Below are 16,606 nucleotides of genomic sequence, written 5' to 3'. Positions count from 1 at the left end.
GCTAGCTACAGTGTAGCTCAGGTGAGCTGGAGCTTCCGTTCGTGGGGCAGTTTTCCGGCATAAAATAAGATACTGTACCGTAGCGTAGGACACTGGTCTTGTACCGGAGACAGTTTAGCAAGTGCATAGGGAGGATCTTAGCAAGTTGATAGGGCCTACATCTTTCCAAGAAATTAACAGAAGATAAAATAGCATTGCGAAGACCTCTTCAACATGTTCGTTTCGTTTTTTGTAGACATATAGCCATGCATAGATCATTATTGTGACTACATGAATCATGTACAGTACTGCCAAAGCTTGATTATTGGTAGGTCTAAATATCAGTCTATCTGCAGGGAACGGTCAGCTTATTGTAACAAAGAAAATATACATTATGCGTTTGATCATTATTGCACCTTTATTGCTGGCGTGGAACAGCTTCAGCAGTTCATGATTTTGCTAGATATAGGGTCCTACTTCTCAGTGTATCGGCCTTGTATGATCGGCACTATGCATTACTCCGAATACTATGGTGTATCAAGATGACATTTAAAAAAAGTATGCAGATAACATTTTATATAGGTCGGTTGATATACTGAAACAAACAATATTTGACAAAAAGAGCACTCCTTAGCTCCCTAAAGAGTGAAAAGTCATTGTGATAACATAAATGACATTATCCAAGTAAAAACTTAACCAAAATATGGGCATCCTTTGAAATGTAAACAAATCTGTAAGATTCCGTGACACCTATTCAATAGACGTGCTCAACATTTTGAAACTGTTGTTTTTATTTCTTCGAGAATGTATTGAACTATTTAAATTTTTCTATTGCAGTACAAAAAACAAAGAAACATATAATCACATTCTTCACGAAAACAACCATTCAGTTTATAAAGTTACGACATATTTTTTTCTTGTGTTTTATTGTACGTTCTTGTGAGGTGCAGAATAAGAACTAATTAAAAACCTTTGGAGCAACGCCGCTACAAGGGCACTACTGCTGTACTACATATTGCCAGGTTAGATTCTAAAGTTGTAGGAATATATTTCCCGGGAAGCGTTTTTTTAAAGACGGCACAGATTGGGGCATGGCGCGTGTTAAACCTATGGGAAAAACGTTGGGTTAGGGTTTTTGGTTATGGTTATGGTTAGGGTTAGGGTTAGGGTTGGGGTTAGGGTTAGGGTTAGGGTTAGGGTTTGATGGTTAGGGTTAGGATTAGGATTAGGGTTAGGTTTAGGGATAGGGTCCCCGATAGATTTTTAGTTTCCCCAATCTGTGCCGTCTAAAAAAAACACGCTCCCGGGAAAGGGGGGGGGGGGCACGGGGGCGTTTTTTTTTTTAAGACGGCACAGATTAAGGCATGGCGCGTGTTAAACCTATGGGAAAAACGTTGGGTTAGGGTTTTTGGTTATGGTTAGGGTTAGGGTTAGGGTCAGGGTTGGGGTTAGGGTTAGGGTTAGGGTTAGGGTTAGGGTTAGGGTTTGATGGTTAGGGTTAGGATTAGGATTAGGGTTAGGTTTAGGGATAGGGTCCCCGATAGATTTTTAGTTTCCCCAATCTGTGCCGTCTAAAAAAAACACGCGCACGGGGGGGGGGGGGGCGGCACGTATAACAATAAAAGTCTATAAGATATATCTTTGAAATGAAGTGGGTGTAAACTTGAATAAATTCCATTCAATAAAGGAACATTGAATTTATTGAATAACCATTAAGTAAACACTCTATATATATTCCTTAGATTGAAAGAGATTGTAGTCAGGGACCAATCCAAAAGTTGGATTGAAGTTTTCAATCTAAAAGAGTTAGAATTCAATCTTATTCGATTGAAACTTTCATCCAATTTTGGATTGGTCCCTGACTACAATCTATTAGACTAACTTTCAATCTACAGAATTTAGAGAGAACACTTTATCTTGTATCGTATCTATCATGAATATTATTGTCATGTATAAATAGTTTGCCTGTTTGTTTTCGAGACCCATCACTTTATCTTTTGGTTTTAAGTGTATGAAGTTATTTGAGTCGTATTTGACCAAATGATCACCTGTTAGAGATATAACTATCGGCATGCCCATGACACTCGAAGTACCATCGGTATGGTCATGTTCTCTGTAATACCCCACGCATACACACACTTTTCAGGTTTCATGTGACAGCGGTAGCTGTTGTTACGGGCAACCTCAATTACTCCCCTGTGCAAAATTTAATATGTGACGATAATGCCTGATAGAAAGCACAAATTAACACGGGCATGTGATCTCAAAATTAATTGAGCTAAGGAAAGTGGTTAATGAGCCAAGCCAGAATACATAGAAGCTGTAATAAGCCGGTAGTGGGCTAATAGGTCAAGAGAGCTCTTTACACTGTGTGTGTGAGCGGGGTTGGGTAGCATGCAAGCAGCTATTGAAGTTCCGCCCGGATTGATTATCACAACTTGTCAATGGGCGCGCAGTTGCTATGGCGCTACCGCTGCTATTGTTTACGTCGCACACACGCGCACTGGACCTATTCAGCACAGCAATGCTAAATCACACGCATCGCATGGTAGGGTAATCTCACTGGAACTTTGCCCCTGTTAAACAGTGTCGCAACGCAACTTTACCCCTACCAACAACTGCAACAGGTGCACAAACCCACTCTATCTTGCAGTTTAGAAGCACGATTTGGAGGTGTGGACAAATAATTGCATCGTGTCAGACGGAAATATCATAAACATGTCAGATCAAGAAAAAGAAGAAGTAAGTAGTTCTTATTCTTTGTCTCTACGCACTTTCTTTTTTTCTTTGTGAAGTTTCAGAGTGTTCGTATGTGGAATAGACTGTCCGCAGTTCTTGTGCTGTGTAGCTTTCTGTTGTAACTTGTATAGGCCCAAAACCACTATTTCGGCACAATTGGACAATCGCAAAACGCGAAAATTAAAGTTTTTAGAATAGGTTTCATTTTTATACCAATCTATGACACAAATATTCAAGTTTGTAGTTGAAAAATATGAACACACAATCTTGCTTTATTTTTGTGGTGTGATAATTTCTTTCATAGGGCGTAGATTTCATCATGTAACATACGTTACCAATGTCATTCTATTTCAAATGCTTTAAGATTGGTGACTACAGTCTATGACTGAGATAATTATGCGTCAGATGTGAAGTATACCATCGGCTGCCATGTTTGTAAATGCTGCCTGCAGATGGGAAGGATGGCAAATGACCTGTATGCTATACTGAACACAGCATGTCCTATTGTGTTAAATCTTATTTCATGTAATGTTCATTTGTTTTCTCGATAATTTGATGTCAGACTTTCTTCAGAAAATATTTTCAACATTTATCAGTCCCAAATTGCCAGCCACTTCTTGAGTATCATCGATGAAACATGTGAATCTATGTGCGCAAAAATATATTCGTCAGATTCCACGTAACGTATGTTTCACGTCAATGTAACGTAAGTTACAAAGATAATACTACTACATGTGCAACTGATTTTGGTACTTTTTCTTTTTGGTTTTGGTATATATTCTTACATTAATTTCTCGTCAACTCTAAGTGAACGTATATTATAACAAGATGTCGCAATATCATGGTGATACAATTCTCAAAAAATTACAATTGAAATAGTTGTAAAACTGCAAGACTTTATAACATGTCCGCGTATAAACTCTGGGGTAGAACATTAATCCGTTACTGTTGATATTTTGAAGACAATTGGCTTCATACTTATGAATTTATGGCATTAAAATGATAAGAGTTGGGAACATGCTTTCACGTGCTTTCACGGACGAAAATATTGTCATGATGTGCGTGTAATATAAAACGAGTGGTGGGTAACGTAGGTTTCATTTCAATTTTATCATAATGGAAGTTTTCGTATGCTTGACGTCTTGTAACGTGTTATCTTAATATTGATGTCTTGTAACTTGTTATCTTCAGCTGTCACTTCATGCTGTTGAAAGATATGTTTCGAATCCATAACTTTACAGACTCCATAACTTTGCTGTCGCAACAGTTATTCTATGTAGGAACAGTTTGAAAATAGCAGTTTCAATACAATAGTATTCACAAAATTTTAACACTTGTACAATGAAACAAGAAACGGCAGAAACGAGATGGTTACTCTATTAAAGTGCTTCATAATGAACAATAACGCCGTATTGCTTGTATTTGAAATTTCTGAACTCGGTAAACAAGAGATATGGACAGAAGGAACCAAGAAATGTTCTTTGTTAATTAAATAAATGACCACTTATACTAAGTTGACTATGGCAAATGAGGTCGATGAAATAACGTCAAATTACATAGTTGCATTAGCACAATACTGGGTAGGATGAATGAAATTGTCATTAGTGAAATGATGTACTCGATTGTCCTTGTTATGTATGCATAAGACAGTATAATCCACAACGATAACAAGAATAACAAGTCTTGCATTAATAATTCTTGCCGTATCTGGAAATTGTCTCCTGCATGGAAAAATGTTTTTGAATCTTTCAAAAGAAAAGTGAAAGGACAAGTTGCTATACGTGCACAACAAAGGTACTGATAATGATTACAGGCAGGCCCGTAAGTAGGATTTTCATGGGGTGGGGGATGTGGTCAGAGTTAGAAAAAGTCGACTACTTCCAGTTTTAATCACCTGACAGGGAGAAAAATAAAAGCTCCCGTGCCATTTTTTCTTTTGTTTAATTTCTTTTACCGGGTTTCATCGACTGGCAAGCAAGAAAAAAAAAGAAAGAAAAGAAAATTGAAGAAATATAAAGAAAGGCTTCAGCTTAATTCTGTGCTGCCAGTACAAGCCAAATTTCATGTTTTTTTATTTGTTTATTTCAAACTGGGGAGGAGGATTCTGCGATTCATTTTTTCTTTTTATTTCCTTTTGTTTATATTTTGACTGCTGGCAAAGGGGCGGGGGACCTCGAACCCCCTCCCCTATAGTTACCCTGGTAGGGTAAATAAAAAAAAAAGATGCGTGACTTTGCTTCTTTTTTTTTGTCAACTACGCGACGGGTACATATTTTTTTTTCTTGAATCTTTGCTTAGAGATATGATTTTTCGCCAATCTGATTGCAGCTTATACGTTCCCTGTGGGGTTTTAATCTTAGCACTGCTCTTCCCCATTGCAACTGCATTAACTTCAACGAGAAGGAAGAACAAAAAAAAATGTTGATGTCTTAAACATATATCTTACTGAAACATACATCACTATAATTATTATTAGCATTATTATTATCATGTAGGCCTGATCTATGATGGTATACTCAGTAATAGTTAAAATTACATTTCTTTAATGCACATGTATTTTTGTTACCTTTTCTTCATTCAAAGTGTGTTTTTCTTAACTTTGAGATCATCAACGATATAACGACACAAATTTGAGTTAATTTTCTCCGTTAAAAATAGTCAGGTTGTAGTAAGTCACCATATTGATTTATGATAACCGAAGATAAATATAATTGAAAAGACTTATTTCCCTATGGAATTCCTTCAACTATAGTTCTAGAACAATTAAATGTTATTTTTATCCACGCACATTCTCTAAAATATCCTTTTTCAATGACATGAATTGATGAAACTTACGTTACCAAAACTAGAAACTTACGTTACTATATTAATGCAGGGACCTGATCCAATAGTTTTGAAGTAGAGATCTGCGTATTCCCTAAGTTTATTAGCTATTCATTGAATTTTCTTAAAACAATGTTAAATTCATTGTTTATACCTGGAATATGACATCATTAAAGCCAAGTTGAACATCAACGCCCATCAAACGATTTTTTTTTCAAAGATACTATGATTATGTCCCCTTTTACTGCATCCTCCTAACAAACAAGAACACACAGCTGTAAATAAATTTGATATGTTTTGACGGAGAAACTCATCAACATCATAACTGCAGCAATTAAATTGTCTCAAATTAAATGGGCTTTTCTGTGGATTGTCTGTTATCAACATGACAACATCTTGAAACTTACGTTACCAAAATTTGAAACATACGTTACGTAATAAATTGAGTGATTTATTTCAAAAGAATAAACCTGTACAGCAAAGCAATAACTTGATTTTTACGGTGGAATCTACTGACTTAATAAAGACACAATAAACAGAAGTAAAGCATGATTCTATGAAAAACAACAACACATTTCCAACAATCAAATACTTGCTCATTTTTTCAACACATCATGTAAAGGTATTTTGCGCGCTGCCAATGCTCAAGATGCCATTGAAAGAAGTTGCTGAGCTATCCCATGACCTCAAATCGATGGCACAGATTCGAGAAATGTACATTTAGGTGGTAATTAATGGTGTAATTAAGCTTTCTGTCATTTGGTGGTAACGTAAGTTACATCACGTATGTTACACTTGTGGATTAAATCGTATAAGTTAGCAACATAATAATGAATCTTTTGCCACCCATGGGTATGACGACAATCTACTCCATTAGTCTCAACTCTGGAACAATCATTCAGAGCCATGCACCTTCATACTTTTTACAAAGATGGTAACGTATGTTACTTCTCTTAAATCTACCTTTTTAAAATCTATATTTGCGAGATTAGCAGTCGCATGTCTTTTGAAGCTGAGTGATGAAATATCTTTTAACATAAACTTACACCCCTTTTGGTCAGAAAAACAATACAATTGTGTAGTACTCACTGTAATAGCATAACCAAGTTGGCAGTACAAAGATGGTAACGTATGTTTCAGCGGATCTGGCGACACATTTCCATCAGTTATTTTGTTGATAAAGAATAGTTTAGTTTAAAAAGTTGTGTTAGGTTTTCATAGAACCTTAAGCCACTTTTCTGAAACCGTGAGTAAGCTTCCTCTTTATGCTCATATTTTCCCACAAAGTTGAGAAAACATTAAAAATCATCGTTGGCGACATGCACTTTTAAGCCTGTTGGCCGAACTTAACCCTCCACCAATGGCTTAGTGGTATAATTTCGCCTTCGAAATAATTTCAGTTTTTGTTTATATGTCCCTTGGCATCACATAAAATCACAGGGGCATTTTGAAAGAGCTTTTTATCTCTCCTAGGTGAGTAGGAACATAAGCGACACGATTTTTGACCAATTGCGCCGAAATAGTGGTTTTGGGCCTATAGTGTATATGTTATGAATGAGTTATCCTGCTCACCAAGTAAACAGAAATATGTGGATGAATTGATGCTTGATTGCAATGATTACTTATCTAATAAAGAAGCTCAAAAGTACATGTACAATTTAATGTATGCCATGTTCTTCTTAACATACAATTGTACATGTATACTGTGTATGTACTATTGTGTAAAATGTCTTGCATGCACCATCACTCATAAAATTAGTGGCCTCACACATGTCCCAAAGTTCAAATACACAATCAACCAGCTCGTCAAATTGATACTTTGCTGGACAAAAAAATAAAAATAAAAAGAATTTTAAAAAATGGTATGGGTTTCACAAGTATTTCTAAAATGACACATGTGTAATTGCTTTACAAATACTGGCATGTACGTGTATACAGCTGTAGGAATACATTGAATATTTTGGATTGAATGCCATTTTCCATACAGTGTGCACGTTTACAATTTGTGCTACATGTACCACACTTCTTTCATTATGAATACAACCTATCATTATTAACTTGCACTTTTGTGTATAGTACAATGTATTGCACATTCTGGTCCCAATTGCATGTTACATACAGTGTACCAGTATAATGTTAACATCACTGAGCATGTTCTGTATTTAGTGATAGGTCTATGTTTAAACAGAAAATGGGTTCAGGCTGAGATACAGTGTACTATGCACTTGTTGAACCCTTAATGCCCAATTGAGGTACTATAGTTTAAAGAGCATGCATCCATTACATACGGAAAGTACACATTTTGAAGCATTACTATTTATAGCGAAGAACCAAGATCATGAAAAAGGTACATTGTAAATTTTGTATCAAAGGCCAATAATAAGAAGGAAAAAAAGTGTGACAATCAATCACAACCTTGTACACTTCAATTCCTAGCATGACATTAAACAAGTGAAGAGCAACCATTACTCCTATTTATATGACAGCTGATCGTACAGTATACTACAGTATTAGTGCCATAATTTCTTCTTCTTTTTCCCCCAAAAAATACTCTTGTATTATAGTTGTACAAATGTACAGTAGGCATCTACATGATGTATATATAGTACATCGTATATCTTGTTTAGTTACATTCCAGCCATTCTAATGCATATCAACCAAGTTAAAAACAGAAGAACTAATTACTTTAAAGGCATAATTTACCATTTACAGATGAAACAAAAACTCAGCATAGTGCTTCAAAATAGTTCTAGAATGTGAGTTTGGGATAGAAACAGCCAGTGTAAACAATTGAACCAGTATAATCAATGTTAAGTATCGTTAGATATACAAAATGTGAACAATAGTTCTAATAAAAATGTTTCCAGCTTAGGCAACAGTTAGGGATTAATAAAAATAGTGATATCTCCATATATTTTAGGCTTTATTGCAAAATTTTATGTTTTGTGATACAACTGACCTACAAATGTTACTGTTGTAATAATGCATCAAAAGTGATATCTTGAACGTTCTTTTAAATCACTGCTCTCAAAGGTAGACAGGGCCTTTAACTGGTAGAATGCATTGCCATAATTGACAAACCATAAAGGGTCCTTTAAGTACGGTATGGGTGAACATTTCTTTGGCAGTACAATCACTCAAGTAACAAAGTGAGAGGTAATGAGCTCGTACAAACTGTTGTCCGCACAGGTGTGAGAGAAGAGTACACTCGGTCATCATGATCTATTATTAAGTAAGCATTTATAATGGGGGCTTGACTATTGTACTTCTGGTATACTCTTTCCAATTGGTTAATTTGCCTATCTACCGACTTCCAGCTGTATCAGCAATTAAAGCTACACGTTGTACATATCTAGACTATGTGTGATCACTCACAAAGGTATGGATTCCCAGGTTAGATATCATCTCTGACACCTGCCCTTTATGAGCGATTAGCAAGATTAACCTCACCTATAGCCGGCGACACACTGTTAGAAATTTGACAATGCTCAACACAGGAAATATTCTGTTGTGGTTTACTGAATGAAAAGCCGACAAGCAATGTTTTGAATATTATACATGTATGTAGGTCTCATAGATTGATTTCAAATGCAAATGAGTCTTTTCAATGCTGGGTATGTATATTTGAACCCACTCACTGCTGTTTTCGCAATATATATGCATCTTTTAATGCATGATATATCCGAAGCGTACGTACATTTTGTACTGAGCAGTCCCAGACCATAATAATGATGCTTTTGTATTGCCACTTGTATGTTTAGAGAAGGTTTATCAGGGGCGGATCCAGGAATTCCGTAAAGAGGGGGAGCGTTTACAAAATTAAAGGGGGGGGGGGGCACACACCCCTCCCCCATTTTTTCTTTTTATTTCTTTTGTTCCAACAAAAAATAAAGGGGGCCTGGTGTGGTCCTCCCTGGATCTGCCACTGCTTATAAATTTTGATTGAATGAGTCACTGTTCATCTTTCCCCACCACTCTCTTCGTCTGCTGTATCCACTGTCTGTCTGTCTGTCTGTCAATCTCATTATATATTTAATGTACATTTTGTAAAGTCTCATTAATTAGCTTTCTTCTGTGGTATTTGACATTTCATGTTTCATTAACCGTCACACTGTATAGGCCATGACCGTGTTTTTAGTACTTAACAAAGTGCTCTCAACTGTAGCGTGCAGTTACCATAACAACAGCAAGACAACAATTGATCAGCTGTGTAGTCTCAGTGAATGCAACATGTATTCATGCACTAAATTAATGCAGAATGTACAATTGTATGATAAAGAATACGACTCTCCACCTGCCCCCCTCTCTCCCTCTCCGCTTGCCCTCCCTCTCCACCCCTCCCCCTCCCCCTCCCCCTCTCTCTGTCTATCTCTGTGTACACTCCTGTACACGGTTGAGTTACCACTATCCTATAAAAAGAAATGTTCAAGTGGGCCAACTGTTTGAAATGAACTCTTTCTATAAAGTACAACTGTATCTTGATACTGTATTGGTACACGTATGTGCGATTGTACAGTCAGTCAGTGTATGTATTTTTCTGACATTATGATTTCAGGTTTCACAAGAACAGCAAGCAGAGGAACAGCCTCCAGCGGAGAAAGAGAAGAAAGATGAGGGGGCAAAAGGTGAATAAATTCTTCATTTAATCACAATGAAACTTGCTCGGTTTTGACGCCACTCTAATAATTTGATAATTTTGGTATGAAATTTCAAAAATTAGATGGAACTGATACAAGTCATTAAATTTGCTCAAAATCGGAAACAAAAGCAAAGATTTGTTGTTTTTTGCAAAAAGATGTTTTTCAATCATCTAGAATGTATTACCAGTCCATGCATCAGTTATGGATGTCAAGATTTTACAGGCTTTGATAGTTCTTCAACTTAGGTAGACAGTGGTATAAGACCAGAATAGAACTCAAATACTGGCAATGAATGGTGGATATCATAATAGACAAAATACAGCATAGAAACACAGATGTGTGGTTTCTTAAGACTTGACAGATTAAAAATGTTTAGCCTTTGACTAACATTTCCATTTGTTTCTGTTTGATCTTAGAATCAGATGAAGCCAGCCCAAGAGACAAGAGGAATAAGGCTTTCATTGCGGCAGAGTTCAACCGTCTCCGTGACAGCCTGGATGTAGAAAAGACAAGGATCAAGCATCCCGAATAGTGAGTCCCTTTAATTCTAATTGCGAGGGTCTAACTCAACAGGTCCTGTGACTTGTTTATCTCTACGCAGGAAAAAAAAAGAACCAGTGCATCTAAAAAAATGAAGAAGAAAAAAGATCCATTATCCATACTGATTTGACACCGCAGCAGATCCAGGAATTCCTAAAGGGCTGAGTGCAAAGCAGTTTATGTTTCTGGTGCCACTAAGCAAAAAAAAGAAAAGAAAAAAAGACCTGAACCGGTATTTTATCATACCACTTCTGGGGTTAATCACCTAACAAGAAAAAAAAAAAGGCTTAAGTGCAATACAATTGGCTGTCCAGAATGGTTTCTTTAAAAAAAACAGAATGCAAAATTATAGGGCCGCATGCTCCCCTTTATTCTATGTCTTTTTATTTCTTTTGTTCAAAAACAAATCTAAAGGGGGGGGGGCACGTATCCGGTGTGCCCCCTCCTGGATCCGCCACTGTTTGACATCTAGTGAGTTGCTTTTGTGTTCAAAGTAAAAGGCTGCCCATCAATCATGTGATTATCTGGTTATGACATTTGACTCTGCTTCTGATTTCTGATACTGAAACAAGTCAGGTGTGGTCATATTCAATGTCAGTGTGATATTTCTCATAATGAAAGATAATCATAGGATATTAGTTACCCTTGAGCGTCACATTAAAATATATTGCCCTGCCGTGGTCCATATTGCAGGAGTTGAGAATGAGTGCAGGAGATTGTCCTAACAAAGGCAATAGAATTCCCGAGTCACCTAATGATAGCCTGCCCATACTAGGTTGATCCTTTTTCTCTTTTTTTTTTTGCTCGATGAATATACTATATTTATTGATATTCTTCTGAGTCTTTAGATTATAGTCCAGAATGCAAACTTTCACAGATGTCCAACATTTTAAGTTTTAAATTTTGTTTTACAGCAAGGAATACACCCCCTTCATCTGGACCAGCTTAGAGCCCTACTACAACACGTACACCGTCAGCTTTCTACTGGATTATGTGAGTAATCTATCAATTCATGAACTGAAACCTTCAAAGGATTTATATCCAAAGACCCAATGCAAGAGCTCATTCAATATGATTATTGACTCCACAGTAGTAGTAACAAACAATATTGGCATGTCAACATAGCAGGAGCATATAACATGTAGTTTTTGGGGGGAGCTTTAGGGGATGTCTTCTTACGTCAGTGGCAGTATAGTTAGAATGAATATACAGCTTTGATTATGTCAATGCTTTGATCTCACTTAATTTTTAAATAATGAAGTTATTCAATAATAATCTTAATAGTTTTAATAATCAAATTAAATTAATTATTAAAAGTATATCAACAGCTTTGAACAGACCTGAAACCACAGAAAATGTTTTTGATTGATATCAAATTAAAAAAAAAAAATGATGCATCACCAGTTTGACTGTACACTCACAATTTGAAGCAAAGTTTTGAGATAGATTATGCTGCCTGCCTGTGTACTTTAGTGCAGTTTGGGCTGGATATCTAATCCATTTGAACTGAAGACTACAAGTGTACCTCAGACCCTCTGTACCAGTATTTTGTCCCTGGGGCGACAAGACCTTGAATCTACAAAATGTCAAATGTTCAGGAGAGCCAAAAAACATGGTGGTCAAAGCACTATACTGAATGGGACAGCCATTCCTTTGACGTGCCATGGTGGCTTCATTTTTGGGGTAACACAGCTAGGATTTGGACAGGACATCACTTAATCGATTATTTGACCATAAATGCAGAACAGTCATTTTCACCAAAATTGCAGATACAAGGTCTTGTCACCCCAGCAACGATTTGCAGTTTCCAGTCTAGCAGTGTGTGGTTGAATTTGGATCACATCAATTTTTATTTTGCTATTATTATTTTTTTTTACTGTTGTTGGGGGTCTGCTAATTGAAATGAGGAAAAGCAATAAATCATCAAAATTATATCACATATCTGAAGGATACAGTTTGTAAGTGCAACACGTCCAATTTTTTTTTGCCTGTTTTCAGCCTGAACATGTTCGCCATGGCTACATCACTAGGAAGACAGCAATTGGTATCGTCGATCCAGAGATATCCCACAATATGGACGAGTGAGTATGATATATAGATACCCTTGCCCATTCTTGAAATCGTTGACACACATGTCTGTGATGGCATACAGAAACCAAAGTGGTACATAGAGTAGAACTTTGGAATAATTTCTTTGTGCATGTTGCATTTGGCTGTTAAAAGTAGCCAGTCACCCAACCCACAATGCTCACCACCACATGCACACAATATAGATGAGGGAAAAATAAAACACTCACTCAAGAAATGTTGTTTACTTTTAACATAGCAACTGTTTACCTTTCTGCTGATTCAGATTCATATTTCATTTGTCTAATCTCTTGAAAACTTATGGACCTTGCCCATGTGTAATGATTTTTACAAAATAGATCTACAATGTTCGAATAACCTAGCTCATTTCAAACTTTTGCACATGAAAGCCATTTTGAAAACTGTATATTTGTTCTCTACGTACCTATTATACAGTCAACTGTGCAGAAGTCTATCTTGATGTGTCTGAGGAAAACAAAGGGAATATATTTCGACTTTTTTGTGAGAGGAATAGCACATGTGATGCTATGAATGTGAATTGTGACTTTTTATTTTCATCGATTTAGCTAGTTATTCAACATAACATGTGCACCATCAATGTATGCGGAGTTGACTGTAGGCCAACTTCTGGTTTGCTAGTCAGTGACATGCAAGCTTTTGCATGTACTTGCTAGGCTTGAGTCACCAGTTGTCATTGATTTCCTTCTCAGGGCTATGCTGCGTTTTTAAAATGGGGGTGGGGGGGGGGTGGGGCAGCTAGTTTATATTTCTTGCACCACTTCCGGATTTTATCAACTGACTAGAGAAAACAGAAAAAAATGCTTAACTGTTGTTTTCTGGTGCCACTACTGGGGGTTAATCAAATAAAAAGCAAAAAAAAAGTTCATCGCACTTTAATCAGCTGACAAGCAGAAAAAATAGAAGAAGCTAAACCGCATTTTTATGGTGCCACTTCCCCGGGTAAAAAAAAAAAAAATTGGGGGGCCCCAAGTGGTAAGACCCTACGTATTCCTAGATATTAGGGGGGAAAAGTGTGGGGGGGGGGCCTGAGCTTGGCCCCGGTTGCTCCAGCCCTGCCCATGATGCTGTAATACATCACAGACACAACTCAGTGCCATCTCCCTATATTGTTCATCAGTAAAATGGGATGGATCATTTGTCATCATACCATTATCTCCATAATAGATGATACTAAATTATGTCCTCTCTGTTGCCATTCTACAGGTCCCTGGATGCAGTACCAGTTTCCACACCCAGGTCTCCCAGGGAGGAACATGCTGTGTAAGTTCCTTGATATACATGGCGGATTGTATGTACAAGTTGATAGGCAGGACTGGTGCATGATGCTTGATAATGATGTCGACAATGATGATGCCAGTGATGAAGATGGTGATGATGATGGTTATGGTGATAATGATGATGGCAATGATTGTGATGATGATGATGATGTTGGATTGTACACAAGTTGATGAGCAGGACTGTTGCTTGGTGTATAATGATAATTATGATAATGATAATGATAATGATGATGATCATGGTGATGATCATGGTGATGATTGTGGTAATGGTTTTGGTGGCACTGTTATTGATAAGGACAAAGATGATAATAAGTATTTATATCTATTGTACCTTAGCTGGGTGCTCAAAGTGCCGTGCCACACAGTTCATATAGTCAAAGTGCAAAAACAAGCCAACATTGAAGAAATGCGTAACATGAAATTAAAACAATTGAAAACAAAGAGGTAGAGCAAAAATATAACCGTTTCACAATTATGATTTCAGATTTGATTTGGAAAAACAAATCAAAGATGGACAACTATGTATGTATGTATGTAGTCAATTCCAAAGATATAATCTGGAATGTCCAATATGCCATACAGCAGCTAGATAACATTACATTTCTGCACTGTCACAGAGAACTAATGCATGACCCCAAATAAATGAATCAAAATATGATATTGTATATATGTTTATGGATGTCTGTGTTCTGATTCTGCTTATAGTCCCAAGATAGTCCGTGGGGAGAAGGCCCGGGAAGCCAAGGGGAGCACCAGGCTGCCCAAGTGGCCAGTAGTCAAGTTCAACCGACCCCAGATGGCGAAGGAAAGGCAGCTGAACTGGGGGGATGTCCCCAAACTCAGGTAAGCCAACTGGGGCCACCATAGAGACAGTCTTGAAAATGTTGATGAGTGGTACTTTCTGTAGAATTTCATTCCCAATAATTTTCAACTATTGAGTCACAATTTGGAACATGGTATTACTTCCTTCAGATCAATTGTAACCCTGAAAGCCAAAGTATTGTTGTAGAGCCAGAAAATGGTTGTCAAGGAATAACAGATTATAGGCACAAAAAGGGAGTATAGGCCTGTCTGATTCAAATTGATAAAATGCTATCCTGTGGAATTCAAAGAAATGTTTGAAATGGACCAGTATATCAATGATTTCATGTATAAAAAGTATTAAAGCCCATGTTTGAATTGTGTTTCTTTAATACTGTGAAGCTTTTTTGTGGGTGTTCAGTTTATTTTATTCATTCATCAGCTGTTACTAAGTAAAAATACAAAACAGTACAAATGTATTTAGTCAGGAACTTTTAAAGTGGAATGAAACAAGAAAAGCATTATTTTCAGGTGATTATCAGATTGATTATGGACAGCCTGATAATCGACAGGTTTTCATAGTGCCAAAATTTTACAGATCTCTTGAAAAGTTTTTACATTGTAGGTCCAGCAACAAAGAGCCATGAAAGAAGAGATTTTGAAGATCTTGATTGGTATTTGACACTTTTGGCCACCATAGGGAGGATCTGCATACAAAATACAGCAGCAATTCCCAGGACAGGCAGAAGTACGACGCCAACCGCACCAAGCACGACTGGTACCGGATGGACCTCGCTCAGCTGAAAGACATCAACGAAGTCAGCCGCGCCCATATGAAGATCACTTGCCACGCCTACCTTGGCACCTCATCAGGCTCCAAGAAAGCCATCTCATCTCTAGCTAAGGTCTTAGAATGACGGACATTCCCTAGCCCAATCAAATATAATGAGAACTGTTCATACCTGTATATTTGACGATTTCCCATCGGTTTCATCCTGTACATAGCAAATGGCAACTTTATATATCGCTTGTTTGTGTAACTATGTTTAAATCTCAATATGAATTCTGTGCTGTGCTCAGAGACAAGTTTTTGGGATGTCTGGCAGTTGCTGATTTTGCCTGAAGAGTGATGTTGCAGCTGATGGGACTACCCTTAATGAGGGTAACTTTGCGTTGCTATGGGATACAGGAGTGGGTGTGGCAGGGGGCATTGAGAGTGACTTTTGTAGCGTTGCTTTGTCACAGATCCGTCCTGGGGTTTCTACTCTCTCTGCCTCCTCCCATGTAATAGGGAGCTTTAGATTTGCGGTGCGGACGTTTGAGACGACACTTGAGCTGGACGTTCTCCTCTTCCCTGAGTCGTATTGAAAAGCAGCTTTAGATTACGCTGAGATGCAACCTACAAAAAATAAAATGGCGCCCCCATGTGATTGGTGCATCAAGTAGCTCTCTACATCGTGAATTGAGCAGATGTAAAAATAGCCAAGAATGCATAGTGAAAACTGAGATGACACAAGCTATCAATAGATCAACTTTGATATGATACTGCGCATGCTCAGAACATGTTTTTTCTCGCTGAACGTCCCCGTCGCAAAAAATCAAAAGCTCCCAAATAGCAAAGCTTCCTATAGATATTGAGAGAGCCATTGTTTTTTGTGCTTGTGTATGTCCCAAAATAAGTGATTGTACACACATCAT

At 37.3% G+C, this 16,606-nt stretch overlaps 1 protein-coding gene across 1 annotated transcript; it reads left to right on the top strand.

Annotated features, from left to right (window-relative positions):
• The first annotated feature begins 2,595 nt into the window (after window positions 1-2,595).
• On the top strand, window positions 2,596-16,606 carry LOC139730024 (uncharacterized). The gene is made up of 8 exons (XM_071640941.1): window positions 2,596-2,721; window positions 10,097-10,166; window positions 10,598-10,712; window positions 11,636-11,714; window positions 12,720-12,802; window positions 14,034-14,090; window positions 14,813-14,950; window positions 15,609-16,606. The coding sequence occupies exons 1-8, from the start codon at window positions 2,698-2,700 to the stop codon at window positions 15,823-15,825; spliced, it is 783 nt and encodes a 260-aa protein (XP_071497042.1). The 5' UTR covers window positions 2,596-2,697; the 3' UTR covers window positions 15,826-16,606.

The sequence above is a fragment of the Diadema antillarum genome, unplaced genomic scaffold (assembly GCF_040938485.1).
Source record: "Diadema antillarum isolate AM-2024a unplaced genomic scaffold, OU_Dant_1.0 seq00000286_RagTag, whole genome shotgun sequence".
Classification (NCBI taxonomy): Eukaryota; Metazoa; Echinodermata; class Echinoidea; order Diadematoida; family Diadematidae; genus Diadema; species Diadema antillarum.
The sequence above is the reverse complement of the archived record's forward strand: the minus strand, read 5'-3'. Positions and strand labels throughout refer to the sequence as shown.